This window comes from Scyliorhinus canicula, chromosome 18, assembly GCF_902713615.1.
Source record: "Scyliorhinus canicula chromosome 18, sScyCan1.1, whole genome shotgun sequence".
Lineage (NCBI taxonomy): Eukaryota > Metazoa > Chordata > Chondrichthyes > Carcharhiniformes > Scyliorhinidae > Scyliorhinus > Scyliorhinus canicula.
Window position 1 is genome coordinate 7,256,584 of NC_052163.1, and position 27,818 is coordinate 7,284,401.

The 27,818-nt window shown below is 44.9% G+C and overlaps 1 protein-coding gene across 1 annotated transcript; it reads right to left on the reverse strand.

Moving 5' to 3' along the window:
- Positions 1-917: 917 nt before the first annotated feature.
- On the reverse strand, positions 918-21,752 carry LOC119953346 (sterile alpha motif domain-containing protein 9-like). The gene is given in 4 exon segments (XM_038777533.1): positions 918-2,700; positions 2,702-5,990; positions 18,028-18,086; positions 21,654-21,752. Coding segments are annotated over 3 exon segments (4,638 nt in total). The 5' UTR covers positions 18,032-18,086; positions 21,654-21,752; the 3' UTR covers positions 918-1,355.
- Between the last annotated feature and the right edge of the window lie 6,066 nt (positions 21,753-27,818).

The following is a 27,818-nucleotide window of genomic DNA, read 5'->3' on the forward strand; positions in this document are numbered from 1 at the left end:
AAGGACCATCGGCAAGGATTAAGGGCACTCCTGCCTCGTTCCCCTGTGTAACGCAAAATACCCCAAACCCGTCTCATTCGTAGGCACACTAAACACCGGGGATGCAGACAATAGTCCAACTGACATCACAAACTTCAAATCAAACATTAACCTACCTAGAATGACAAATAGATACAGCTACTCGACCCAATTAAAAACCTTCTCCACATCCATGGAGACAATAACTTCAGGTGTGGAGTCATAATTACATTTAGCAGCCGCCTAATGTTACTGGGGAGATGCCTACCCTTCACAAAGCCCGTTTGATCCTCAGAGACCACCTCTGGCACACACCCCTCAAACCTACACAGCAACACCTTCACCTGTACTTTCACATCCGTGTTCAACAAATAAGTGGGCCTGTAGGACCCACACTCCAGTGGATCCTTCCCTTCTTTAGATCGATGCCAGTGATAACGTTGCTGGCAACCCACCCTTCTCCATCGCCTCACTGAACGTCCCAAACAGTGGGGGCCAGCTCTGTCGCAAACTGCTTATAAAACTCCGCCGGAAAACCTTCAGCCCCGGGGCCTTCTCTGACTGCATCCCACTGATACAATCTATCACATCCTTTAGCCCCAAAGGCTCGTCCACTGCCTGCCTCTTCTCTCCTCCAGTTCTGGGAACTCCAACCCATCCAGAAACCACCCCATATCCCCCACCTCTCCAACCGGCTCAGCTTTATACCCTGAACACCTCAGTTATCTTTTCTGGCTCCCACACCAACTCCCACTTCTCCGCCCTTATCGGCAAAATATCCCTCGACTCTGCCGACATTGCAATTGGTGGGCCCACATAAGACTCACCTTCTCCCCATACTCATACTGCACCCCCCCCCCCCCCCCCTTCGCACGTCACAGCTACCCCACCACCCTGCCCTTCGTCAACTGATCAAACTGCCCCTGCAACTACTTCCTTTCCACCAACAACTCCTTCGTGGGAGCCTCGGAGTATCTTCCACCGACCTCGACTATCTCCTCAAACAGCACCTGGTCCTCCTCCCTCCTCCTCCTACCCCTATGAGCCTTGAACAAATTAACCTCCCCTCAGACCACCGCCTTCAAAGCCTCCCAAAGCGTGGCTGCCAACGCCTCTCCATTCTGATTAAGCTCCACATAAGAAGCTCCTCAACTTTACCACAAATGGTCAGAATTTTAAGCTAGAAATTGTATAAAGTGGAGCTAAGAAACTATGCTTACGTTTAAAAGGAGAGTAAATAAATGCACGATATGTATTCCAATAAAAATGAGTCCGACAGTTCGTGCCAAAATAGGGCAAGAGACATATTTTGCATAATGGGATATTGATATTCCAGTTTAGTGTTCCACTTGGATATCATTAGCAAAAAGTCCAGCATATGTAAAGCCAAGGTAAAAGGTTACATTCTCATTGCCGTGTGGCATTGACGGGAAATGCAAAGCTACTATTCTGATCTTGTTCTTCTTCCAGTGGCCACGAACAAATATTGCTCCATTTTCTGTCCAACCTTTTACCCGCTTCAACTTTTGGGTGACCGTGGGGTTCTTCCATACATCTCCTGTAAGCCACTTCATTCTTCTTTCATTTAGGCGGCTGTTAGTTAGCTTTTCAAGCAGACTTTTATGAACAATCTTGTCAAACCCATTTCCATTTCCCAAGAAAAAATGCGTATAGATCTGTTTTTTTCTGGAAGGCAAGTTCTTCATTTTGATGTCATGCAGCCTTTTCATTGTTTCAAGTGCTGTATTTAAGATTCTATCCTTGGCTTCATTGGGTTCCTGGTCACAAGCTTCATCAGGCCAATACAACAGAGTCAGCAAAAAACAGGCACTTGAAGTGTAGTATTTATTTTTCCAAAACTGCTGACTAAGTTCCCTCAGCTTCTGATATGTTAGCAGCTTTGAAGACCTCGGTGCCACACACGCTAGCGCAATGTGACCGAGCGTGAAGTTGACAAGATCGATGTTATCTAGTTTCTCTTTCTGATGGTCTTCAGGATACAGAGAGATTATTTTCTCTAATTTGTCTGCAGTTCGATCAGTCTTTTGGTCAGACAACAGTGAAAAGATTGATGTGATGTTTCCTCCACCATATTTGTAAATTCGTAGCTGTCTCACCAGTGGGGATAAAGAACAATTGGAACTCTGTTTTAAGTTTTGCTCTTCCTGTTCTGAAAGAGTGAAATAGCGTGTAAATAATCTTGTTTTCTTCATTAGCCATTTTCTAGGATTGTGCGCAAGGTCCTCGGTATTACTGCTTTCATCTTCACCATCTTCATATTTGTTGGTTTGAAAATAGCTTGAATCGTCAGACATCCATTCAAGTGCCTCATATATTCAGTTTTGCAGGCCTTTCAATTTACCATGGAACTTTTTCCAAGGTTCTTTAACTTCTTCAGGAATATCTTTACCCAGAAGATACTCTATTAGTTTTGTGTAGCTGCCATCTTCATCTTTTTTAAAGATGTCCAGCAGTGAAAGAAGTTGTAATAGATGACATCCAACCTCTACCTCACCAACAAAACCAGCGTTATTCATAGAATCTGCCTCTGATTGTGCTGCCTTTTGAGCAGCCCGGAAACATTCAATCGCCTTTAGAGCTATTCTTATTGCTTCTGTGAGTTTGTCAGGAGGGACCTCTTCAGTTCGCAAGGCTGTTAGATCAAACAGTACATTAAGCTGTTCTTCTGTACACTTGTCCTTCTGTATCCAAAATGTAAGAATTGTGGGGTAGTTGATGTTTTGCATCTTCAGCCCACTTTATAGCGTCAGCAAAATGTTTGTCTATGTAATGCAATCGAGCCAGTTGCTGTGCAAAGTATGGATCTTTCTCAAAGCATTCATAAGCTGCTGTCAGAACTTCCACAGCTTTTTCTGGAGCTTTCTCCTCATTGCGTATATCTTCAATAAGAGGAGAAAAAATAGTATCCGTACTGTCACCCTGGCTCCTTTTGTGACGTCGAATGAACAAGTCTCTGATAAATTTAATGAACTCATCACGGGCAAACCTGTGTTTAAGAAATGCCTTTTGCTGAAGGAGGTTCATCGCAAGTTGACTCAGAGGCTGATCTGACAATTGATGCAGTATTTCCTTCGCAACAAGTGGGTGCACAATTCGGATTGACCGAATTTCAGTAGTACAGTCCCTGAAGTGTATGAACAAAAGGTGTGCCTGATCGTTCAAGGAGGTTTCAAAGCTTTGCTGACGCAAGTGATCTATTGGAATACCAAGACCCAAAAATGCTTCACAATGAGACAGTGAAATGCTTGAATTTGCCACATAACGATTCAGCAAAGCAACATACTTTATCAGTTCAGTGACCAGTTTAGGGCGATCAATGCCTTCTAGCAGATGTTTCACAAAGTCCCGAATGTACTCTTCTGGAAATTCTTCGCTCATTAGAACGAATGTCAATATAAACTCTGGCTCAAATTGTTTCTCAAGTTTTTTACGTTTGTTAGAAAACACTCTCTTTTCTTCCTTTGTTAATTTATGGGTAACAGCCACCGCTTCCAGTGGGAACTTTTTACACCGTTTTTCAGGATTATTGCATCTCCTGCAATTCAAAAGAATGAAGACTGGCCTCACAACATTGACTGTCTTACAGCCAATTGCAACTATTAATTCATGCTTAATTTCATCAAAGTAATCTTCATCGGCGTCCTCAACAAGTAGCAACACCGGTAAGCATTGATTAATGTCATTTTCTTCATATTCAAGCAGCTGGATGGCATGTTCACAGATTTTCCCAACAGCACATGATGGCTTCACAGTTGCACATCGCAGGTCCTTTCGGGAATTCCACAAAATCTGTCGTGCTAGGGTGCTTCCTCCACTGCCAGGCTGATGAAATACATGTACTGTGACAACTGACTGCTTCCCTGATGAACCCTTTAGCATCCCATCAATAATTTTAACAACTTCTTTGTAGGCATCTCGCTGTATTACCTCCTCACAAAATCCTTTCTCTGCCAGCATGAAATTCAGCCAGCTGACTTTACCACCTCGGTAAAAGTCTCTCTCAATTTTGGTTGTTTGTTCGGGATCCTGTTGGTCAAATTTAAAATCGTCACACTGATCGCAACTCACTATTTCCAGCGTGAACATTCTTTCTTCATCTGCAGTTTTGAATAAACACACACCCTTTGTTGACACTGGCAAATGCCTGGCATGGTCAGTTAATGTTGGCAGCATTATTTGGATGGTGTCATTTACGTGATTTAGTTTCATCCCAACAATGCTCATCTTGTCGATAGTTTCAATGCTGCAAGAAGGCTGTGCAAGATTGGCCCATTTCTGATAGTTGTCGCCACATTCTGCAATACAAATGATATCATTTCTACCATTCATTTCTGCGTAGAATTCATGGAATGTGTCCACTAGCGGCTGTTCTACCGGTGACAATAGGAGAAAAAGTACAACAAAGGAACCGGCTGGTAGAATTTCATTGCAGATCAAGAAGACTGTCCTCTTCAGGTGCTTTTTTTTGCTCTTCACCCAAGTACTCACATCACAGGGTCTTTCATCACCACCATAATCATTGCGCCCATTGCAGAATATCCAGCTGGTTTGATCAAATAAACACAAACGTTTCCTGAAGTCGCTCATGCTCTCTCTATCTTCACGTTTGTAATCTTGCAAGAAGTGAACATTTGCTGTGTGATGTTTTAGGTAGTGTTCAAAGAAGCCACTGGTCTTAGAATCAGGATCAAAGTCAAACACACAAAAAATATTCATGTGCATTAGGAAGTTCAATTTCTCTAAATCTTCTGGATTACATTTGTTCATGACAATTATGTACCACTGGCTGTTATCCATCAACTTCTTCCCACCAGTTAGAAGCACTGATAGTTTTCTCCCGAGATCCTCACAGATTCTCTTGCTTGGCTCGTCTGAGTTTTCTGCCGCCTCTCTTCTTGTGTCTCTCTCTTGCATACCCGAAATAAATTCATCCTGGTCTTCCTCACAAACAGGTTCCGTTTTTGCTCCACTTCGTCTGTAGATGGTTACTTTCTCACATTCAACTTTATTTTTCTTTTCACTAAAATTTGGAAGACGAACTCTATAAATTTTGTTTTTCACAACCTTTATCGATGAGTTTACATCAATCTCGATAACAAACCTTCCTTCAGTTCCATCTCTGCTGATCACTTCCACAAATATGGGGGGCCGAATGCATACTCTCGCATCCTCCCCTAATCGTGGGAAACATTTCTCTATGTAATCCAATGCATCAACATAGATGCTCCGATCTTTGACAGGTAAGCCTATTATTTCCCCATGTGTGTATCCAGAACTACTGTTGCTATCTTCAACCCCAAAATGTATTGTACCATTAGTTCGAACATTCATGCATCCAGAGGCAAATTTAATAACTTCACGGGCAAATTTTACTTGCAATCGTTGTCTGTCCAGGGTTGCAGCTCTGGCGAGAGATTTATATTCATGACAGGGGCAAATTAAATTTATAATCCCAGTTTCTGGTGGAAGAACTTGGTTTCCTACATATTTAAAGTTAATATCATCCTTGACAAATGGGCGAGGCTTGCATCGTATCTGTTGTGAATCAGTGGATCGGTCCGGTGTTTCCAATGCTGTAACATCACCCTGGCTTTTCAATTTCCTTTTGTCTGGCAGAGCCTCTGTCTGTAATGTTTGACTGGGAGCATCTTTCTGATGGTCTTGAGTTAAAGAAGCCTCTTCTCGCTCTCTTACACCACTTGTGCTGCATTGGGCCAGTTCTAAACTCGGACTACTCAATAATTCATTCCTTTTTTTCAAAATCAGTTGTATCAGACCTTGTTTTACACGCAACTCTTTAAGTTCACCTTTGTTTATCACCTGCAGCACTGCACCAGTGACTTGTTCTTCGTACAATGTTTGTATGTGTTCATCTTTGACCCGAATATATCGTAACCAGGTTCGCACATGGTTTTCATCCCAATCTTCCAAGCGTCGTTTTAATAATTCTTCTGAAAACAATTGAAACCAAAAACATTTTAAGTGAGCAAATGAAATTCACGCTTCCATTGCCCTATGTATCAAGCTGCCTGCAGTCCCCAAATGTTACAACTTGGAAAATTATAACTTTTAAATAAAGTTTAGGAATTGTTAATGGGGCCGGTTAGCTCAGTTGACTAGATGAAATGAAATGAAAATCTCTTATTGTCACGAGTAGGCTTCAATGAAGTTACTGCAAAAAGCCCCTAGTCGCCACATTCTGGGGCCTGTCCGGGGAGGCTGGTACGGGAATCGAACCGTGCTGCTGGCCTGCTTGGTCTGCTTTAAACGCCAGCGATTTAGCCTGGTGAGCTAAACCAGCGGTTAGAACATGAAGCAGAATGACGGCAACAGTAGGGGTTCAATCCCAGTAACCGTTATAATTCATGGGGAACCTCCCGCCTCACCTGGCCCCATGCTTGCGGAGTGGCGAACCTTAAGCTATGAATAGCCAAAATACCTCCCACTAATGGGGAGATACACCCATGGTCCTTTAGGGTGACTAGTACTGTACTCAGTATTCTAAATGTGGCCTCACTAGTACCTTGTAAAGTTGCAGCAACATCTCTTTACTTTTATACTCCAGCCCCCTTGAAATAAAGCCAGCATTCCATTGGCCTTCCCTTTGACCTTCTGCAGCTGTTTGCAGCTTTCTGGCTTTCATGACTCCAAGTCCCTTTTGTACTGCAGCTTTCTGCAATCTCTCTCCATTTAGATAATAATCCACCTTCTCATTCTTTATTCCAAAATTAACAATCTCACATTTCCTACATTGGATTCTATTTGCCAATTTTCTGCCCACTCACTTCACCTGTTGATATCACTCAGTGAACTATTTATATCTTCCTTACAACCTGTCTTTCTTCCCTCGCTCCTTTGGCAGGGCCACACTCCACTTTGTTCCTTCCTCCAGATCATTAATATATGTTGTGAAGAGCTGGGATCCCAGTACTGATCTCTGTGGCACTCCTCTGGTTACTGCCCTGAGAAAGACCCCTTCATCATTACTCGCTGCTTCTTATTAGATAGCCGGCCCTCGATCCATGCCAGGCTATTACCTCCAACACCAGGGGCTCCTATTCTGCTTAGTCTTTTGTGTGGCAGTTTTCCAATCCTTTGGCACAGTTCCAGAATTTAGGGAGTTTTGGAAAATGACTACTAATGCATCCACGGTGTCTGTAGCTAACTCCTTTAAGATCCAGGAGACTTAGATCATAGAATTTACAGTGCAGAAGGAGGCCATTCGGCCCATCGAGTCTGCACCGGCACCCTACCCAAGTTCAACACCTCCACCCTATCCCAATATCCCAGTAACCCCACCCAACACTAAGGGCAATTTATCATGGCCAATCCACCTAACCTGCACATCTTTGGACTGTGGGAGGAAACCGGAGCAAACCCACGCACACACGGGGAGGATGTGCAGACTCCGCAAAGACAGTGACCCAAGCCGGAATCGAACCTGGGACCCTGGAGTTATGAAGTAACAGTGCAATACAGTCACCATTAGCAGATAATTAATTCATTTTACGCAAACTAATGGGGTTAAAGACTGACAAGTCCGCATTGTGGATAGCACAATGGCTTCACAGCTCCAGGGTCCCAGGATAGATTCCCGGTTTGGGTCACTGTCTGTGTGGAGTCTGCACATTCTCCCCGTGTCTGCGTGGGTTTCCTCTGGGTGCTCCGGTTTCCTCCCACAGTCCCTAAAGACGTGCTTGTTAGGTGAATTGGACATTCTGAATTCTCCCTCTGTGTATCCGAACAGGTGCCGGAGTGTGGCGACTAGGGGAATTTCACAGTAACTTCATTGCAGTGTTAATGTAAGCCTACTTGTGACAATAATAAAGATTATTTAATTCCTCCCCTGTATTTCTTTTTACTATTTCTGGGACGCTTGTAGTATGCTCTACAGGAAAGAGCAATACAAAATATCTCTAACTCCTCTGCCATTTCTTTGTTCCCCATAATTACTTCCCCAGTTTCATTCTCTAAGGGACCAATGCTTTATTTTACTTCTCCCTTTCTTTAATGTACTTAAAAAGCTTCTCCTTGTCTGTTTTTATATTTCTCCCCATCTTGCCCTCCCTTTATTCTCCTTCTTGTTTCCTTTTTTTTTGGTTCATCTTTGCTCCATTTTGAATCTATCCCAGTCTGAGGGCCACGGAACGATCGGTCATGGCGTTCCCGTGATGGTGCTGATCATGGGAGAAGCACCCAACAGCCCTTATTGGCATTTATATTGAGAATGGCGGCCACTACTGACTTTTAAATGAGAACAAAATGGAGCTGTGTGCAGTCTTCCGACCATAAGTGGCAGCAGTGAGCAGGTCACGGGTCCTGCACATACACTTCATGATCATGTATGTACGTCCTTTTGGCAGCAAGCCACGGAAGAGAGCTTCTTCCATTTTCTAGCTGCTAGCAAGCAAGGCAAGAGGACTGTGAATATGGATCATTTTGTTACAAGGAAGAGATGGCCAGAAACACAAATATGCAGTGTAATTACTATCCAGGATCTCACCTCTGAATCTGCTGGAGAGAGCTTATCAGGAGACTCCATGGCAGGACTGAGAAATGATGGGATTAGCTCTGCACAGAGCCCCAGGCTCTCTGGTGAACAGCCTACAAAGAAACTTTTCTTGAGGTATGGTTTTGTGAATTGAGCCAATGCAAATAAGGATGCAAAGCCCATCTGTGTTATATGCAGGGAAGTACTGGCAAATTAGAGGCAAAGTCTCAGATTTTGAAAGAGAAGTGGTGGATGAAAAATTCCTTTTGAAGTTGAGACCCCAGAGCCGGTTATGAACTTACAGATATTTTACAAGTTATGTTAACATAGAACATAGAACGATACAGCACAGTACAGGCCCTTCGGCCCTCAATGTTGCACCGACATGGGAAGTCAAAAACTAAAGGCCATCTAACCTACACTATGCCATTATCATCCATATGCTTATCCAATAAACTTTTAAATGCCTTCAATGTTGGCGAGTTCACTACTGTTGCAGGTAGGGCATTCCACGGCCTCACCACTCTTTGCGTAAAAAAACCCACCTCTGACCTCTGTCCTATATCTATTACCCCTCAATTTAAGGCTATGTCCCCTCGTGCTACCCACCTCCATCTGCGGGAGAAGGCTCTCACTGTCCACCCTATCTAACCCTCTGATCATTTTGTATGCCTCTATTAAGTCACCTCTTAACCTTCTTCTCTCTAACGAAAACAACCTCAAGTCCAACAGCCTTTCCTCATAAGATTTTCCCTCCATACCTGGCAACATCCTGGTAAATCTCCTCTGCACCCGTTCCAAAGCTTCCACGTCCTTCCTATAATGAGGCGGCCAGAACTGTACGCAATACTCCAAATGCGGCCGTATCAGAGTTTTGTACAGCTGCAACATGACCTCATGGCTCCGGAACTCAATCCCTCTACCAATAAAAGCCAACACACCATAGGCCTTCTTCACAACCCTATCAACCTGGATGGCAACTTTCAGGGATCTATGTACATGGACACCGAGATCCCTCTGCTCATCCACACTACCAAGAATTTTACCATTAGCCAAATATTCCGCATTCCTGTTATTCTTTCCAAAGTGAATCACCTCACACTTCTCTACATTAAACTCCATTTGCCACCTCTCAGCCCAGCTCTGCAGCTTATCTATGTCCCTCTGTAACCTGCAACATCCTTCCACGCTGTCTACAACTTCACCGACTTTAGTGTCGTCTGCAAATTTACTCACCCAACCTTCTGTGCCCTCCTCTAGGTCATTTATAAAAATGACAAACAGCAACGGCCCCAGAACAGATCCTTGTGGTACGCCACTCGTAACTGAACTCCATTCTGAACATTTTCCATCAACCACCACCCTCTGTCTTCTTTCAACTAGCCAATTTCTGATCCACATCACTAAATCACCCTCAATCCCCAGCCTCCGTATTTTCTGCAATAGCCGACCGTGGGGAACCTTATCAAACGCTTTACTGAAATCCATATTCACCACATCAACTGCTCTACCCTCATCTACCTGTTCAGTCACCTTCTCAAAGAACTCGATAAGGTTTGTGAGGCATGACCTACCCTTCACAAAACCATGCTGACTATCCCTAATCATATTATTCCTATCTAGATGATTATAAATCGTATCTCTTATAATCCTCTCCAAGACTTTACCCACAACAGACGTGAGGCTCACCGGCCTATAGTTACCGGGGTTATCTCTACTTCCCTTCTTGAACAAAAGGACCACATTTGCTATCCTCCAGTCCCCTGGCACTATTCATGTAGCCAATGATGACATAAAAATCAAAGCCAAAGGCTCAGCAATCTCTTCCCTGGCTTCCCAGAGAATCCTAGGATAAATCCCATCAGGCCCCGGGGACTTATCTATTTTCACCTTGTCCAGAATTGCCAACACTTCTTCCCTACGCACCTCAATGCCACCTATTCTAATAGCCTGGGTCTCAGCATTCTCCTCCACAACATTATCTTTTTCCTGAGTGAATACTGATGAAAAGTATTCATTTAGTATTTCGCTTATCTCCTCAGCCTCCACACACAACTTCCCACCACTGTCCTTGACTGGCCCTACTCTTACCCTAGTCATTCTTTTATTCCTGACATACCTATAGAAAGCTTTTGGGTTTTCCTTGATCCTACCTGCCAAAGACTTCTCATGTCCCCTCCTTGCTCGTCTTAGCTCTCTCTTTAGATCCTTCCTCGCTTCCTTGTAACTATCAAGCGCCCCAACTGAAACTTCACGCCTCATCTTCACATAGGCCTCCTTCTTCCTCTTAACAAGAGATTCCACTTCTTTGGTAAACCACGGTTCCCTCGCTCTACCCCTTCCTCCCTGCCTGACTGGTACGTACTTATCAAGAACACACAATAGCTGTTCCTTGAACAAGCTCCACATATCCAGTGTGCCCAACCCTTGCAGCCTACTTCTCCAACCTACACATCCTAAGTCATGTCTAATGGCATCATAATTGCCCTTCCCCCAGCTATAACTCTTGCCCTGCGGGGTATACTTACCCCTTTCCATCACTAATGTAAAGGTCACCGAATTGTGGTCACTGTCTCCAAAGTGCTCACCTACCTCCAGATCTAACACCTGGCCTGGTTCATTACCCAAAACCAAATCCAATGTGGCCTCGCCTCTTGTTGGCCTGTCAACATATTGTGTCAGGAAACCCTCCTGCACACATTGTACAAAGAACGACCCATCTAATGTACTCGAACTATATCTTCTCCAGTCAATATTTGGAAAGTTAAAGTCTCCCATAACAACTACCCTGTTACTTTCGCTCTTTTCCAGAATCACCTTCGCCATCCTTTCCTCTACACCCCTAGAACTATTAATAGGTGGCCTATAGAAAACTCCCAACAGGGTGACCTCTCCTTTCCTGTTTCTAACCTCAGCCCATACAACCTCGGAAGAAGAGTCCCCATCTAGCATCCTTTCCGCCACCGTAATACTGTCCTTGACTAGCAGCGCCACACCTCCCCCTCTTTTGCCCCCTTCTCTGACCTTACTAAAACACCTAAACCCCGGAACCTGCAACAACCATTCCTGTCCCTGCTCTATCCATGTCTCTGAAATGGCCACAACATCGAAATCCCAGGTACCAACCCATGCTGCCAGTTCCCCTACCTTATTTTGTATACTCCTGGCATTGAAGTAGACACACTTCAAACCACCTACCTGAACACTGGCACCCTCCTGCGAAGTCAAATCTGTGCTCCTGACCTCTATACTCTCAATCTCCCGTACCCCAAAACTACAATCCAGGTTTCCCATGCCCCTGCTGAATTAGTTTAAACCCCCCCCCAAAGAGCACTAACAAATCTCCCCCCCAGGATATTGGTGCCCCTCAGGTTCAGATGTAGACCATCCTGTCTATAGAGGTCCCACCTTCCCCAGAAAGAGCCCCAGTTATCCAGAAATCTGAATCCCTCCCGCCTGCACCATCCCTGTAGCCACGTGTTTAATTGCTCTCTCTCCCTATTCCTCGTCTCACTATCACGTGGCACGGGCAACAACCCAGAGATAACAACTCTGTTTGTTCTCGCTCTGAGCTTCCATCCTAGCTCCCTAAAGACCTGCCTGACATCCTTGTCCCCTTTCCTACCTATGTCGTTAGTGCCAATGTGGACTACGACTTGGGGCTGCTCCCCCTCCCCCTTAAGGACCCGGAAAACACGACCCGAGACATCACGTACCCTTGCACCTGGGAGGCAACATACCAAACGTGAGTCTCTCTCGCTCCCACAAAATCTCCTATCTGTGCCCCTGACTATTGAGTCCCCAATTACTAATGTTCTACTCCTTTCCCCCCTTCCCTTCTGAGCAACAGGGACAGACTCCGTGCCAGAGGCCCGTACCCCATGGCTTACCCCTGGTAAGTCGTCCCCCCCACAAGTATCCAAAACGGTATACTTGTTACTCAGGGGAACGACCGCAGGGGGTCCCTGCACTGACTGCTTCTTCCCAGTCCCTCTTACAGTTACCCATCTATCTCCAGTCTTTGGTGTAACTACCTCCCTGAAGCTCCTATCTATGACCCCCTCTGCCTCCCGAATGATCCGAAGTTCATCCAGCTCAAGCTCCAGGTCCCTAACACGGTTTTTGAGGAGCTGGAGTTGGGTGCACTTCCCACAGATGAAATCAGCAGGGACACTGACGGCGTCCCTCACCTCAAACATTCTGCAGGAGGAGCATTGTACTGCCTTCCCTGACATCACCTCTAGATTTTAAAAAAAAACAAGAAAAAGAAAAAGAAAGGAAGAGCTTACCTGATATTCCCTCAAACCCTGCTCCCGCTGAAAGGTAAGCAAATTTAAATGCACTCACTCACCTTCACGACAGGCCCCTGCTCCCGCTTCCCAACGACCGTGGGTTTTTTTTTGGTTAGATGAGGAGGTAGGGTGGGAAACACTGACAAAGTGTTTTGGGTTTAACTGTCACTTGACAACAGCCCCTCCACAAACCACCTTCAAATTAGGCTGACCGCACTGCACGTATGCAAATTTCCCCCGAACAGCTGATCAGTCGCTCTGCTCTGCTGCCCTCTGCTGGATGCTCTGTTGCCCTCTGCTTGTTCTTACAAGCATTTTGTTGCTATTGCCCTTCTCGATGACCTACGTGTGCGAGGTTGGATTTTCCGTTCCCATGCAAAGGGTCAGCCAAAACTCTGCATCTGATGTACGTATTGCCCTCACCTGCCCTGAACCTGATTGGAGGGATATCATGAGGACCAAGCAGGTTCCCCTTTGGCATTAAAAGAGAAGTGAATGTGATGTGGGTCCCAAAGGTCAGCTGGCATGGGTCACGAAGGTCGGTCGGAGTGTGTCCCAAAGGTCAGCTAGTTGGCAAAAGTGGGCACTGGAGAAAAATGTTTGAAAAACACTGCACTAGCCAACTTCTTCTCAACTTTGTCCGTCCTTAGTGAACAGTACTCTGTTCTAATGCCTGTTTCCTCTGATACCTCAACCTCCAACTTCTTGCTGTTCTTTGAGTTTCCTTAACTTGTTTTCTTAACCAAAGCTCCCTGGTATGGCTTTTCTTCCAGCACCGTCATTTTGACAGACTGGACCCTGCCCGCGAGGGAGAGTGGCAATATATCACACCTCCTAAACTCCTCCTCCATCTGCTCCACCAGCTTTGTAAAGTTGAGCCTGTGCAGGGACCCCCAGCTCCTGGCTAGCTGAACCCCCAGGTACCCGAAACTCCTCTCTGCCCTTCTCAGTGAGAGCTCCCCAATCCCTCTCTCCTGGTCCCCAGGATGCACCACGAACAGCTCACTCTTCCCCATGTTGAGCTTATAGCCGGAGAAGCCCCCGAACTCCTCAAGCATCCTCATCACCTCCGGCATCCCCCCCCCACAGGATCTGCCACGTACAACAATAAATCATCCGCATATAATGACAGCCGATGCTCTCCCCCCCCCCCCCCCCCCCCCCCCCCCCCCACTCCAGTTCCTCAATTCCCTCAGCGCCATGGCCAGGGGTTCGATCGCCAGCGTGAACAGCAGGGGAGACAAGGGACACCTCTGCCACGTCTCCCGGTACAGCCGAAAATTCTCCGACCTCCTCCCATTCGTCACCACACTCGCCACCGGGGCATCATACAGCAGCCTCACCCACCTAACAAACCCCTCTCCAAACCCAAACCTTTTCAACACCTCCAATAGGTATCCCCATTCCACCCTATCAAAGGCCTTCTCCGTGTCCATCGACGCCATTATCTCCTCCCCATCCACCGCCGGCATCATTAGGACATTGAGAAGCCTCCGTACATTGACGTTTAAATGATGCAACCCACCAGATCCAGGAGATTTATCAGTCTGTAGCCTCATTAATTTCCCTCGTACTTTTTCGCCGGTGACAGGAATTGTATTTATTTCTTCCCCTTTTCCCTCTTGATTATTTAGTATTTTTGGAATGTTATTGATGTCTTCCATCATGAACACTGATGCAAAGTATTTATTTTAACTCCTTTTCCATTTCCTGGTTCCCCATTATTTCTCCAGTCTCAGTCTCTAAGGGGCCTCTGTTAACTTTGACCTCTCTCTTCCTTTTTAAATATTTAAATAAGTTCTTACTGTCTGTTTTTATATTATTTGTTAATTTACCGTTAGTTTCAGACAAGTTGACGAGGATCAAAGATGGTGGATTCTGTGCACAGACATATGAGGATCTATATGAAGGCGGCTAGGAGAGAAAGTCTGACTTGTCCTTCCCTCAAGGTATCAGCCGAATTCACCTTGCCTTACAGATACCAGAGCACAGGTTATATATCTATTTAGACAAACTTTACCCTCCCACCATCCTATCTCCTGGCCTTTTTAAGACATTCAAAAGATTTCTGCGATGACTTCATTATCCAAAGTGTTCAAGGAGTCTTTAGTGACCTGTAGGATTGCTACAAGGTCACACTTCTAGACCTCTGCTAGCCAGTGACTCCTTTGCCCTTTGGTCACCCCTCCTAATTCACAGAATACTTTCATAATGCTTAGTCTAGAAATACTAAAATATCAATTGTGCTTAAGGTTACACAAAGTGAGTTCTTAATATAAGCATGTAGCCATAATCACAAGTTATAAAGGTCATACAGAATGAATAAATGATAAGTGTTTGGCATTGGTTACATTGACATTCTACACTAGTCTTTATGTACATAGATATATATTAAGAACAAAGAACAAAACAGCACAGGAACAGGCCCTCCAAACCTGTATTGGTCATGATACCACCCTTGGCCAAAACCCTCAGCACTTCCTTGTGCCGTATCCCTCTATACCCATCCTATCCATGTATTTGTCAAGATGCCTTTTGAACGCCATTAATGTATCTGCTTCCACAACCTCCCCTGGCAACGCGTTCAGGCACTCACCACTCTGTGAAAAAACCTGCCTCGCACATCTCCTTTAAACTTTGCCCTACGGACCTTAAACCTATGCCCCCCTGGTGACTGACCCCTCCACCCTGGGAGAGAGTGCCTCCCTATCCACTCTATCCATGCCTCTCATAATCTTGTTGACCTCTATCAGGTCACCCTTCAACCTCCGTCATTCTAACGAAAACAGTCCGAGTCCATTCAGCCTCTCCACATAGCTAACAGCCTCCAGACCAGGCAACATCCTGGTAAACCTCATCTGCACCCTCCCCAAAGCCTCCACATCCTTCTGGTTGTGTAGCGACCAGAACTGGGCGCAATATTCCAAGTGTGGCCGTACGAAGGTTCTATACAGCTGCAGCATGACTTGCCAGTTTTTACACTCGTTGCCCGTCCAATGAAGGCAAGCATTCCATGTGCTTTCTTGACTACCTTGTCCACTTGTGTCACCACTTTCAAAGATCTGTGGACCTGTATGCCCGGATCTATCTGACTTTCTATATTCCTCAGAGTTTTGACATTTATTATATATTTCCCCTCTATGTTAGACCTACCAAAATGCATTACCTCACATTTGTCCAGATTAAACTCCATTTGCCATTTCTCTGCCCAAGTCTCCAACCTATCTATGTCCTGCTGTATCCTCTGACAATCCTCAACACTATCTGCCACCCCACCAACCTTGGTGTCATTCGCGAACTTACTAATCAGACCAGCTATGTTTTCCTCCAAATTCTTTACGTATACTACAAACAGCAGAGGCCTCAGCACCGATCCCTGTGGAACATCACTGTTCACAACCTTCCATTCAGAAAAACATCCTTCTACTGCTACCCTTTGCCTTCTGTGACCAAGCCAGTTCTGTATCCATCTTGTCACCTCACCTCTGATCCCGCTTGACTTCACCTTTCGTACCAGTTTTGTCAGTTAATACATAGAATTGAATAATACTCATCAGCTAAAAGCTTACATCATTGCAAAATCAGCCATGTGCTTTACAAGGTCTCCAGAGTTGGAGGTAATAAAACCCAAGTTATCCCATGACTTGATGAATTTACTCCGGTGATACTTGTTGATCCTTTGTTAGCCTGGACTCATGCCCTAAATCAACAGTTACTTCAAATAGTGTTTTGATTTTCATAAAGGTTTAATTTAGCGCGACCATTGAGATAACATGTATTCTGCAATCTCAGGCTCTGTTATTCTAAACGGAATCTGAATTATCTTCCCTGACCAACATGGCAAGTGTTGGTCCGGCAGAGGTTAATAAAGTTCCTATCCAAAAGCCATGACGAATTCCTGAGAGTAAACATAACAGATAAGGGGCCAGTCTCGGTAATGTCTGATTTGCATGTATTTGATGGGATCATCAATTCACATAAGTCGAGTTGTAGATGGAAACAGTGGTTTTAATAACCTAGAAGTGGGCCTGCCTGTGACTGCTCTGTACTGAGCGCTGGCTACCGAGTGCAGGTTTATATACCACCCCCAAGGGGGCGGAGCCACAGGCAGAGCCCACAGGGGCACCAATACAGCAACAGCACCAACAACAGTAGTGAATGAGAGAACATATATACAGTGAATTACTAGTTCACCACAGTATTGTCCAGAGTTCATCGAATTAACAATCTGTACTATTTTGGCTAACACAAAATGGAGGAACAATTCAAAATGGAGGAAACCCCAAATCCTTCAATGCTTATAGTTCATCTTCTCCCTCTTTGTTCTTGGTTATTTTTAATTGGTTTTTAAAACTTTCCCAATCGTCTAGCTTACCACCAATCTTTGCCACATTATATGCTTTTTCCTTCAGTTTAATACTAGCATTAACTTCCTTGGTTAACCATGTTTGATTTATCCTTTTCCTGGAATCCTCCTTCCTCCATGTGTGTAAACAATGGACAGGGCTGAATTCAGTAAAACGAGCGGGCTGGGGAGGGAGAATGAAGGAGCAAGGGCAGAAAATAGATGCTATGAATGGCACATTCGCAGGGCAGGGTTTAGCCAGAAGAATCTGTGCCTGAATATCCTGTTAACTGTCGGCAGAATATATTAATTAAATTAGATGCAGAAAATGAGAGAAAACAACCAAAGAGACAAACCTTACAGAAGGTTGGATAATGAATACATTCTAAGAGGGAACTTGTGAAAAACATGCATCTTGCATCTCAATGTTATTGAAGAGATAAACTCTCTCTTCCAAGGTTGATGTAATTGTGGCTCTTGATGTGGACAGAATGCCCACCCTTTAGAGAGCCCATCAATTTATTGTTCCATTGATGACAATCTATTGCTTTATAAGTGCTGAATGTGATAATGAGTGCTGAATGTGATAATGAGTGCTGAATGTGATGAGTGCTGAAGACAATCTAATTGCTGTCTGTACAAGAAATACTATAACATGCTTCAGTTGTGTTCCACTGAAAAGAATCTCCACACATTCACCGTCTTGATGTACTCTGCAAAGTTCAGATATATCGAAAAACAGACACTCAAGGTAGAAATCTGTTACTAGATTTGTTATTTGTACCTCTTGTATCTATTATAGGATTAATAAAATATTACGGTATCAATTATAAACTAGAATTAGATATTGCAACACCTACCCATTATGGTTCTGGAAATATAACATGTGTTGTGACAATCACGTGATTCTGTTCCATTTCTATAAAAAGAAACTCCACAAATTAATCAACATATTTTATGTTACAAGGAGCAGTAATGTTTCTGAGTTAAAAATAATCTTTATTATTATCACAAGTAGGCTTACATTAACACTGCAATGAAGTTACTGTGAGAATCCCCCAGTCGCCACACTCCGGCGCCTGTTCAGATACACAGAGGGAGAATTCAGAATGTCCGATTCACCTAACAGCACGTCTTTCGGGACTTGTGGGAGGAAACCGGAGCACCCGGAGGAAACCCATGCAGACACGGGGAGAACGTGCATTCTCCGCACAGTGACCCAAGCCGGGAGTCAAATCCAGGACCCTGGCGATGAGAAGCAACAGTGATGACCACTGTGTCACCATGAATTTTTAAAAAACTGCTTAAATGACCAGCTTTCCTGATGGGAGCTGGGAGTACTTTGTTATATTGATGAATAACATGCCGATACCAATACGCTGGATAGAGATCAGAGAATCCCTAGAGTTCAGGAGGGGGCATTCGGCCCATCGAGTCTGCACGACCCTCTGAAAGTGCACCTTACCTCGGCCCAAAAATATAAATTGGGAAATGTTGATGTGCACAGGGACCTGGGTGTCCTTGTACACCAGTCACTGAAAGCAAGGAGCAAACAGTTAGAAAGGTAAATGGTATGCTGGTCTTTATTGAAAAAGAGGATAAGTGCATAGGAGCAAGGGTGTCTTACTGCAGCTGTAAGGGCCTTGGGAGGCCACACCTGGAGAACTGTGTGCAGTTTTGGTCTTGTTATCTTAGAAAGGATATACTTGCCAAAGAGGAAGTGCAGCAAAGCTTCACCAGACTGAATCATAGAATCCCTACAGTGCAGGAGGCCATTTGGCCCATTGAGTCTGCACCAACCCTCCGAAAGAGTACCCTACCTAGGTCCACGTAACTTCATTGAAGCCTACTTGTGACAAAAAGAGATTATTATTATTATTATTACTACATCCCACCTTATCCCCGTAATACCACCTAGCCTTTTGGATATTATGGGCCAATTCACCCAACTTGCACATCTTTAGACTGTGGGAGGAAACAGGAGCAACCGGAGAAAATGGACACAAACATGGAGAGAACATGCAAAATTCCATACAGTCACCCAAGCTTGGAATCAAACCCTGGTCCCTGGTGCTGTGAGGTAGCAGTGCTAACCACTGTGCCACCCTGGAATGACAGGATTGTCACATGGGGATAATCATGAGGCAGTGGTATAGTGGTATTGTTACTAAACCAGTCATCCTGGGCAAAATATGGGGACCCAGGTTCAAATCCCACCACCACAGCTGGTGAAATTTGAATTCAATAAAAATTTGGAATTAAGAGTCTAGTGATGATCATGAAGTAATTTTTTACTGTTGCAAAGAACTGAGGTTTTTCATGGTAGGAAATCTGTCGTCCTTAGGTGGCCGGGCCTGCATAAGACTCGAGATCAACCACTGTGTGGCAAATTCCCTCCAAGATGAAGATTAAAGGATCAGCCATCATCTTGCTGAATGGAGCAGGGTTGAGTGGCCCATTCCAGCTCCTGTTTTATGTTTCTTTTCTCCAATTTGTCTCCAACTCTATCTCTCCCTCTCTTTCCCTCAGCTCCATCTAGCCCTCCTCACCTCCCCTTCTCCACAACTGCCCCCAAATTCCTTCATCGCTCTTCAAATCTTTGTTCGACTTTGTGCACTGCTGCCTCACAGCTCTTGTGACCCGGGTTCAATTCCAGCCTCGGGTGACTATCTGTGTGGAGTTTGCATGTCTCCCCGTGTCTGCATGGGTTTCCTCCGGATGCTCCAGTTTCCTCCCACAGTCCAAAGGTGTGCAGGTTAGGTGGATTGGCCTTGCTGAATTGCCCCTTAGTGTCCAAAAGGTTTGGTGAGGTTGCTGGGTTACCGGGGAAGGCGTGGGGCTTAAGAACATAAGAACATAAGAACTAGGAGCATGAGTAGGCCATCTGGCCCCTTGGGCCTGCTCCACCATTTAACGAGATCATGGCTGATCTTTTGTGGACTCAGCTCCACTTTCTGGCCCGAACACCATAACCCTTAATCCCTTTATTCTTCAAAAAACTATCTATCTTTACCTTTAAAACATTTAATGAAGGAGCCTCAACTGCTTCACTGGGCAAGGAATTCCATAGATTCACAACCCGTTGGGTGAAGAAGTTCCTCCTACACTCAGTCCTAAATCTACTTCCCCTTATTTTGTCCCCAAGTCCTGCTTTCACCCGCCAGTGGAAACAACCTGCCCGCATCTATCCTATCTATTCCCTTCATAATTTTATATGTTTCTATAAGATCCCCCCTCATCCTTCTAAATTCCAACGAGTACAGTCCCAGTCTACTCAACCTCTCCTCGTAATCCAACCCTTTCAGCTCTGGGATTAACCTAGTGAATCTTCTCTGCACACCCTCCAGTGCCAGTACGTCCTTTCTCAAGTAAGGAGACCAAAACTGAACACAATACTCCAGGTGTGGCCTCACTAACACCTTATTCAATTGCAGCATAACCTCCCTAGTCTTAGACTCCATCCCTCTAGCAATGAAGGACAAAATTCCATTTGCCTTCTTAATCTCCTGTTGCACCTGTAAACCAACTTTCTGTGACTCATGCACTAGCACACCCAGGTCTCTCTGCACAGCAGCATGCTTTAATATTTTATTGTTTAAATAATAATCCCGTTTGCTGTTATTCCTACCAAAATGGATAACCTCACATTTGTCAACGTTGTATTCCATCTGCCAGACCCTAGCCCATTCACTTAACCTATCCAAATCCCTCTGCAGACTTCCAGTATCCTCTGCACTTTTCGCTTTACCACTCATCTTAAGTGTCATCTGCAAATTTGGACACATTGCCCTTGGTCCCCAACCCCAAATCATCTATGTAAATTGTGAACAATTGTGGGCCCAACACGGATCCCTGAGGGACACCACTAGCTACTGATTGCCAAACAGAGAAACACCCATTAATCCCCACTCTTTGCTTTCTATTAATTAACCAATCCTCTATCCATGCTACTACTTTACCCTTAATGCCATGCATCTCTATCTTATGCAGGAGTGCTTTTTCCAGGGGCCGGTGCAGACTCAAGGGCAGAATGGCTTCCTGCTGCACTGTAGGGATTCTATGATTCTACCAAATATGCAATCTAACGAAACTCCGGTCTCCAAAAGCATCAGCTGTACTTGAGCTCAGTTCCAGCAGCCACATTTGTTAATGGCGTTTCAGTACAGAACTCAGTTCCCCCACATTTGTTAATGGCGTTTCAGTACAGAACTCAGTTCCATTTATTCAATCACCATTTTCATTCCGATTTTGGAAAGTGCGTGAGATTTTTTAATGGAATAAATTTACTGTCAATTTCCTCACACTTTGAAGTGGAAGAAATAACAGAGCCGGAGTACAAAGGGAGTGGGTCAGAGGATCCAATCAAAATCAGACCAGAGTTCAAAAATATCCGGAGACATCGTCAAACTTTCCCAAAACTTTCCACGTTGAACCAATGGTTAATACGAGTGAAGAGAAAGTTCAAATTACATTTTATTTTCGGTACCTTTAGCGACGGGAGTGAAAGGCTGCTAGTCCCTGGTGGAGTTTCCAATCAGAGAGACTTGAAACTGAAACTAATTTGAGATAAATAATAAACCTGGCAAATAATGCATTTCGCCAACAATTTCCGCTGTTTAAATAATACCATCAGATACAGGGCCGGGGGAGGAGAGAGGCTCACCCTCCCCAAGTTAGAGTAATTGGGTCACTTAAAGATTGGGAATACAGCGGACTTTAAAATGATGGACATTGGGAATGTGGGGCATTCCCCAGCTCAGGGTAACTGACACCTATTAATAAACGCAAACAATCGGCAGAATTGGAAATCGAAATGTAATTTAACCTGAATTGGGGAGAAAATCATAGAACAGTGGGATTTTGCACAAATGTCACACCCTGCCTTTGTTTAAAGTGTGCCCCACCCAGCAGCCTGCCAACACGGTTTGTAACCCTGCAAACCAGTAACAGTGAAGCAAGTCTCTCTCTGCCATGGAGTCCAGTCCATCCTCCTCTGGAACAGCAATTGTAATCTACTTCTGTCAATTGGAGGGTAACCCTCTCACACACACACACACAACAGGGTGCGGAGGGCGAGTTTGAGAACACAGCTCTTCAGTACAATGGTAAACCATTCAGATCCTCCAGCCCACGGTTTCCCCAAATTCCTCCGGCCTCACAACCCCTTTGACCTCCCAAGAGTACAGTCGGAACCACATTCTTTATCCAAGAGTTGTTTCTGCACAAAAAAAACCTAATTTATACAAGTTCTCTTATTAAAATGTTAGTCAAGTGTTACTTAATGGAAGGAGTGATGCTGCTACTTTGGTTCAATTGGTTAATGGGAGGAATGCACTGGGAAAACTGGATTCTCAGTTCGGCACACCCCACCCTCACATACTTCTCTGAGATATACCTATCTCTCTTACACCAATATCCCTCTCTCCAATATCCCTCTCTCCTTTACAAACACACCTATGCCTCGCTCTCTCTCTCTTACACATGCCAAGAAAATTGGCCAAGAAAAACAACAAAAAAGGACCCAGGGATTGATTAAGAAGGGGAACTATCCGAGATAAGCTTCCAGGTAACACAAAAACTGGCTGTAAAAGTTTCTATAGGTAAGTTAAGAGAAAAAGATTGGCAAAGACAGATGTCAGAAGCAGAGGAATTTATAATGTGGGGCAATGAAATGGCTGAGCAACTAAATACATACTTTGGTTCTGACTTCACAAATGAGGACAGAAGATACCAGAAATGTTGGGGAACAGAGGATTTAGTGAGAGGGAGGTGGTGAAGGGAAATCACTATTAGTAGACATGATGTGGAGATGCCGGTGTTGGACTGGGGTGAGCACAGTAAGAAGTCTTACAACACCAGGTTAAAGTCCAACAGGTTTGTTTTGAATCACTAGCTTTCTGAGCACAGCCAAGGAAGGAGCTGCACTCCGAAAACTAGTGATTCGAAACAAACCTATTGGACTTTAACCTGGTGTCGTAAGACTTCTTACTATTAGTAGAGAAATGTTGGGTAAATTGATGCGATTAAAAGCTGATAAATCCCCAGGGCCTGATAATCTACATCCAGAGAACTTAAGGATGTGACTCGAGAAATAGTGGATGCATTGGTGGTCAGCTTCCAGGATTCTATAGATTGGAGGGTAGCTAATGTAACTCCACTATTTAAAAAGGCAGGTAGAGAGAAAACAGGGAATTATAGACCAGTAAAATTGATGTCAGTAGTGGGGAAAATTCTAGAAACCATCAAGGGTTTTATAGGAGAGCACTTAGAAAACAAGTGGCAGGATCAGACAGTCAGAATAGATTTATGAAAGAAAAATCATGCTTGGCAAATTTACTGGAATTCTTTGAGAATATAACTTGTCGAGTTGATGAGGGGGAGCCAGTGGACGTGGTTTATTTGGATTTTCAGAAGACTTTTGACAAAGTGCCGCATAAGAGATTAGGGTATAAAGTTAAAGCGCATGGTGGTGTATTGGGATGAACCGAAAATTAGTTGACAGACAGGGAACAAAGTAGGAATTAATAGGTCTTTTTCACATTGGCAGGCAGTGACTAGTGGGGTACCGCAGGGATCAGTGCTGGGACCCCAGCTATTCACAATATTTTCTTTAATATAAATTTAGAGTACCCAATTACTTTTTTCCAATTAAGGGGCAATTTAGTGTGGCCAATCCACCTACCCTGCACATCTTTGTGTTGTGGGGGTGAGACCCACGCAGACACGGGGAGAATGTGCAAACTCCACACAGACAGTGACCTGGGGCTGGGATCGAACCCCAGTCCTCTGCACCATAGGCAGTTGTGATGCTGCTACTTTGGCACTGCTCCACAGTGCCGTCCCATGCTATTCACAATATATATTAATGATTTAGATGAGGGAACAAAATGTAATATTTCCAAATTTGCAGGTGACACCAAGTTGGATGGGAGGGCGAGTTGTGAGGAGGATGCGGAGATCCATCAGTGTGCCTTAGACAAGTTGAGTGAGTGGGCAAATGAATGGCAGGTGCAGTATAATTTGGATAAATGCATGGTTATCCACTTTGGTAACAATACTGGGAAGGCAGACCATTATCTGAATGGCCATAATTTAGGAGAGGGGAATGTGCAACAAGATCTGGTTGTCCTCATACACCAATCACAGAAGGTAAGCATGAAGGTACAGCAGTCGGTAAAGACGGCAAATGGTAGGCTGCCTTCATTTAAAAAAAATAATTTATGGGATGTGGGCGTCACTGGTTTGTTGCCCATCCCTAATTGCCATTTCAGAAGGTGGTCATGAGTTGCCTTCTTGAACTGCTGCAGTCCTTGAGGTGTAAGTATATCCACTGTGCTGTTAGGGAGGGAATTCCAGGGTGTTGCTCCAGCGGCAGTGAAGGAGCAGTGATATATTTCCAGGTCAGGGTAATGAGTGACTTGGAGAGGGACCTCCAGGTGGTGGGGTCCCAGGTATCTGCTGCTTTTGTCCTTTAAGAGCATGGGTTTGGAAGGTGTTGTCTAAGGAGCCTTCAGGAGTTACTGCAGTGCACCTTGTGGATGGTACACACGGCTGCCACTGTTCGTTGGTGGCGGAGGGCTTGAATGTTTGTGGAAAGGGGAGCAATCAAGCGGGATGCTTTGTCCTGGATGGTGTCGAGCTTCTTGAGCGTTCTTGGAGCTGCGCTCATCCAGGCAAGTGGAGAGTATTCACTCCTGACTTGTAGATGGTGGACAGGCTTTGGGTGGGAGGGGGAAGAGGGGCTCAGGAGGCTAGTTACTCGCTGTAGCATTCCTAACCTTTGACCTGCCCTGATAGGTACATTATTAATGTGGCTAGTCCAGTTCAGTTACTGATCAATGGTAGCCCAGGATGTTGATTGTGGGGGATTCAACGATGGTATTGCCATTGAATTTAAGGGGCACAAATGTAATTTGCCACTTGTCAGCCCCAAGCCTGGATATTGTCCAGGTCTTGCTGCATTTGGGCATGGACGGCTTCATTATCTGAGGAGTCGCGAAAGGTGCTGAACATTGTGCAGTTATCCACAAACATCCCCACTTCGGACCTTATGATGGAGGGACGGTCATTGATGAAGCAGCTGAAGATGGTTGGGTCTAGGGCACTACCCTGAGGAACTCCTGCAGTGATGTCCTGGAGCTGAAATGATTGACCTCCAACCACCACAATCTTTCTTTGTGCCAGGTATGAAACCAATCAGTGTGAGAGAGATTTCCCCGATTCCCATTGACTCCAGTTTTGCTCGGACTCCTTGATGCCATACTCGATCAAACGCTGCCTTGATGTCAAGGGCAGTCACTCTCACCTCACCTCTGGCATTCAGCTCTTCTGTCCATGTTTGAACTAAGGCTATAATGAGGTCAGGAGCTGAGTGACCCTGATGGAACCCAACCCGAGCGTCCGTGAGCAGGTTATTGCTGAGTAAGTACAGCTTGATAGCACTGTTGATGATTCCTTCCATAACTTTGCTGATGGACTGATAGGGCGGTAATTGGCTGGGTTGGATTTGGATACTCTGACTCGTTGTTTGAGATCTGACCCACTACGTTCATGTCATCAGCAAACTTGTAGGAGTTGGAGCCACATTTTGCCAGTCATGTGTGTATAGGAAACATAGGGCTAAGCACGCAGCCCTGCGGGACCCGGTATCGAGAACTATTGGTCTCCTTACCCGAGGAAGGATGTTCTAGCTGTAGAGGGAGTGCAGCGAAGGTTTACAAGACTGATTCCTGGGACGGCAAGAAGGACGTATGAGGAGAGATTGAGTCGGTTATGATTGTATTCGTTGGAGTTCAGAATGATGAGGAATCTCATAGAAATCTATAAAATTCAAACAGGACTGGACAGGGTAGATGCAAGATAGGTGTTCCCTCCCAATGGTGGATGTGTCCAGAACCAGAGGTCAGTCTGAGGATACAGGGTAGATCATTTAGGACAGAGATGAGGAGAAAGTTCCTGTGGAATTTGTTACCACAGGAAGCAGTTGGGGACAAAACTTTGGATGTTTTCAAAGAAGCAGTTAGATATAGCACTGAGGCCGAAGGGGATCAAAGGATATGGGGAAAAGGCAGGATTAGGCGCTTGAGTTGGATGATCAGCCATGATCATAATAAATCGCAGAGCAGGCTCAAAGGCCGAATAGCCTCCTCCCGCTCTTATTTTCTATGTTTTTAGGCGCCTCGCTTACACACGCCCACCTAGGCCTCTCTTGCACACGTACCTACGCCTCTCCCTTACACACATCGCCGAACATCTTTTACACGCACACACACACACAAAGGCAAACCCTCTCAGATGCCCATTCGCCCCGCACCCAACCCTTGTTCATTTTCTCCCTTGCCAAGCGCTCTCTCCCACCCTAGGCTCTCTTACCCCACTGGCTGCTCTCCCCATCACTCCGTTGACGCTCCCAGGCGCTCTCTCTATCACTGTCACTTTGATCTGGAAACCTGAAGACTTAGTTTCGTGCTGTTTTCAACTCGTCCAATCAGAGGCTGGATTCAGAAGCCAGCCTCTGATTAGACAAGCAGCTTTGTGTCAATTTTCAAATTTGCGACATTAGCCTGGCCTCCCACTGGGAGCATCCAGTTTGTGAAATCCTGCTCTAGCATGTTCCATCGTTCAGTTAGAACATGGCCTTACCGCAACTCCATTTACTCCTCTTTTATCCACACCCAGCATATCAATGGTCAAAGTTTCAATTGACACCCAGCTTGCACAGCCTTTTGGAGAAGGGAGTACCAGATTTCTACTATTCTTTGTTGGAGGTGTGCCCAACTCAATGGCAGCATTCAAATTTTAAGATTATGCTCTAATTATTGTAAAAACTATTAAGTCTAGGCTATTGTTTGCCTTAATAGTTGAGAAATTGGGGTGATGAAAGTGTATGGGATGTTTGTTTTTTTTTGCTGCCCCTAAGAATGTGCTTGTCCAAGGTTGGCCCAAGCATTAGTGACTGTACAAATAATTTGTGCACATATCAATTCAAATTGTAATCAGCCTTAAATATCTTTTTATTTTGTGTGATTTTAGTCTGTTTGGTTAGTATTTCTTAGCACTGGGGTGGTGAAAACATATTTCAGAGGCTCATACGTCTTACTGAGCACAAACAGTATCTTGATTAATGAATAGCTGCATAACATTAACTCAGTCCTCCACCCAATATTAGACTCAAACTCCAATCAAGCCCAGTGAAACTCCAAATGAGGAATAAGGCCATTCCAGGAATTCAACCACACCTACCCAGCTTCTACTCTCTGGCCAAAAAATAAGGTTCATTACCACTTCAATCTATTTGTAGTCTTTGCAATGGTCTTTCCTGGTAATGGCATGGTAGCACAGTGGTCAGCATTGTTGCTTCACAGCGCCACGGATCCAGGTTCGATTCCCGGCTTGGGTCACTGTCTCTGCAGTCTGCACCTTCTCCATGTGTCTGCGTGGGTTTCCTCCGGCTGCTCCGGTTTCCTCCCACGAGTCCCAAAAGACATGCTTGTTTGGTGAATTGGACATTCTGAATTCCCCCTCGGTGTACCCGAACAGGGGCTGGAGTATGGCGACTAGGGGATTTTCACAGTAACTTCATTGTACTGTTAATGTAAGCCTACATGTGACACTAATGGAGATTATACTTATTTCACAAATCCATTAATCA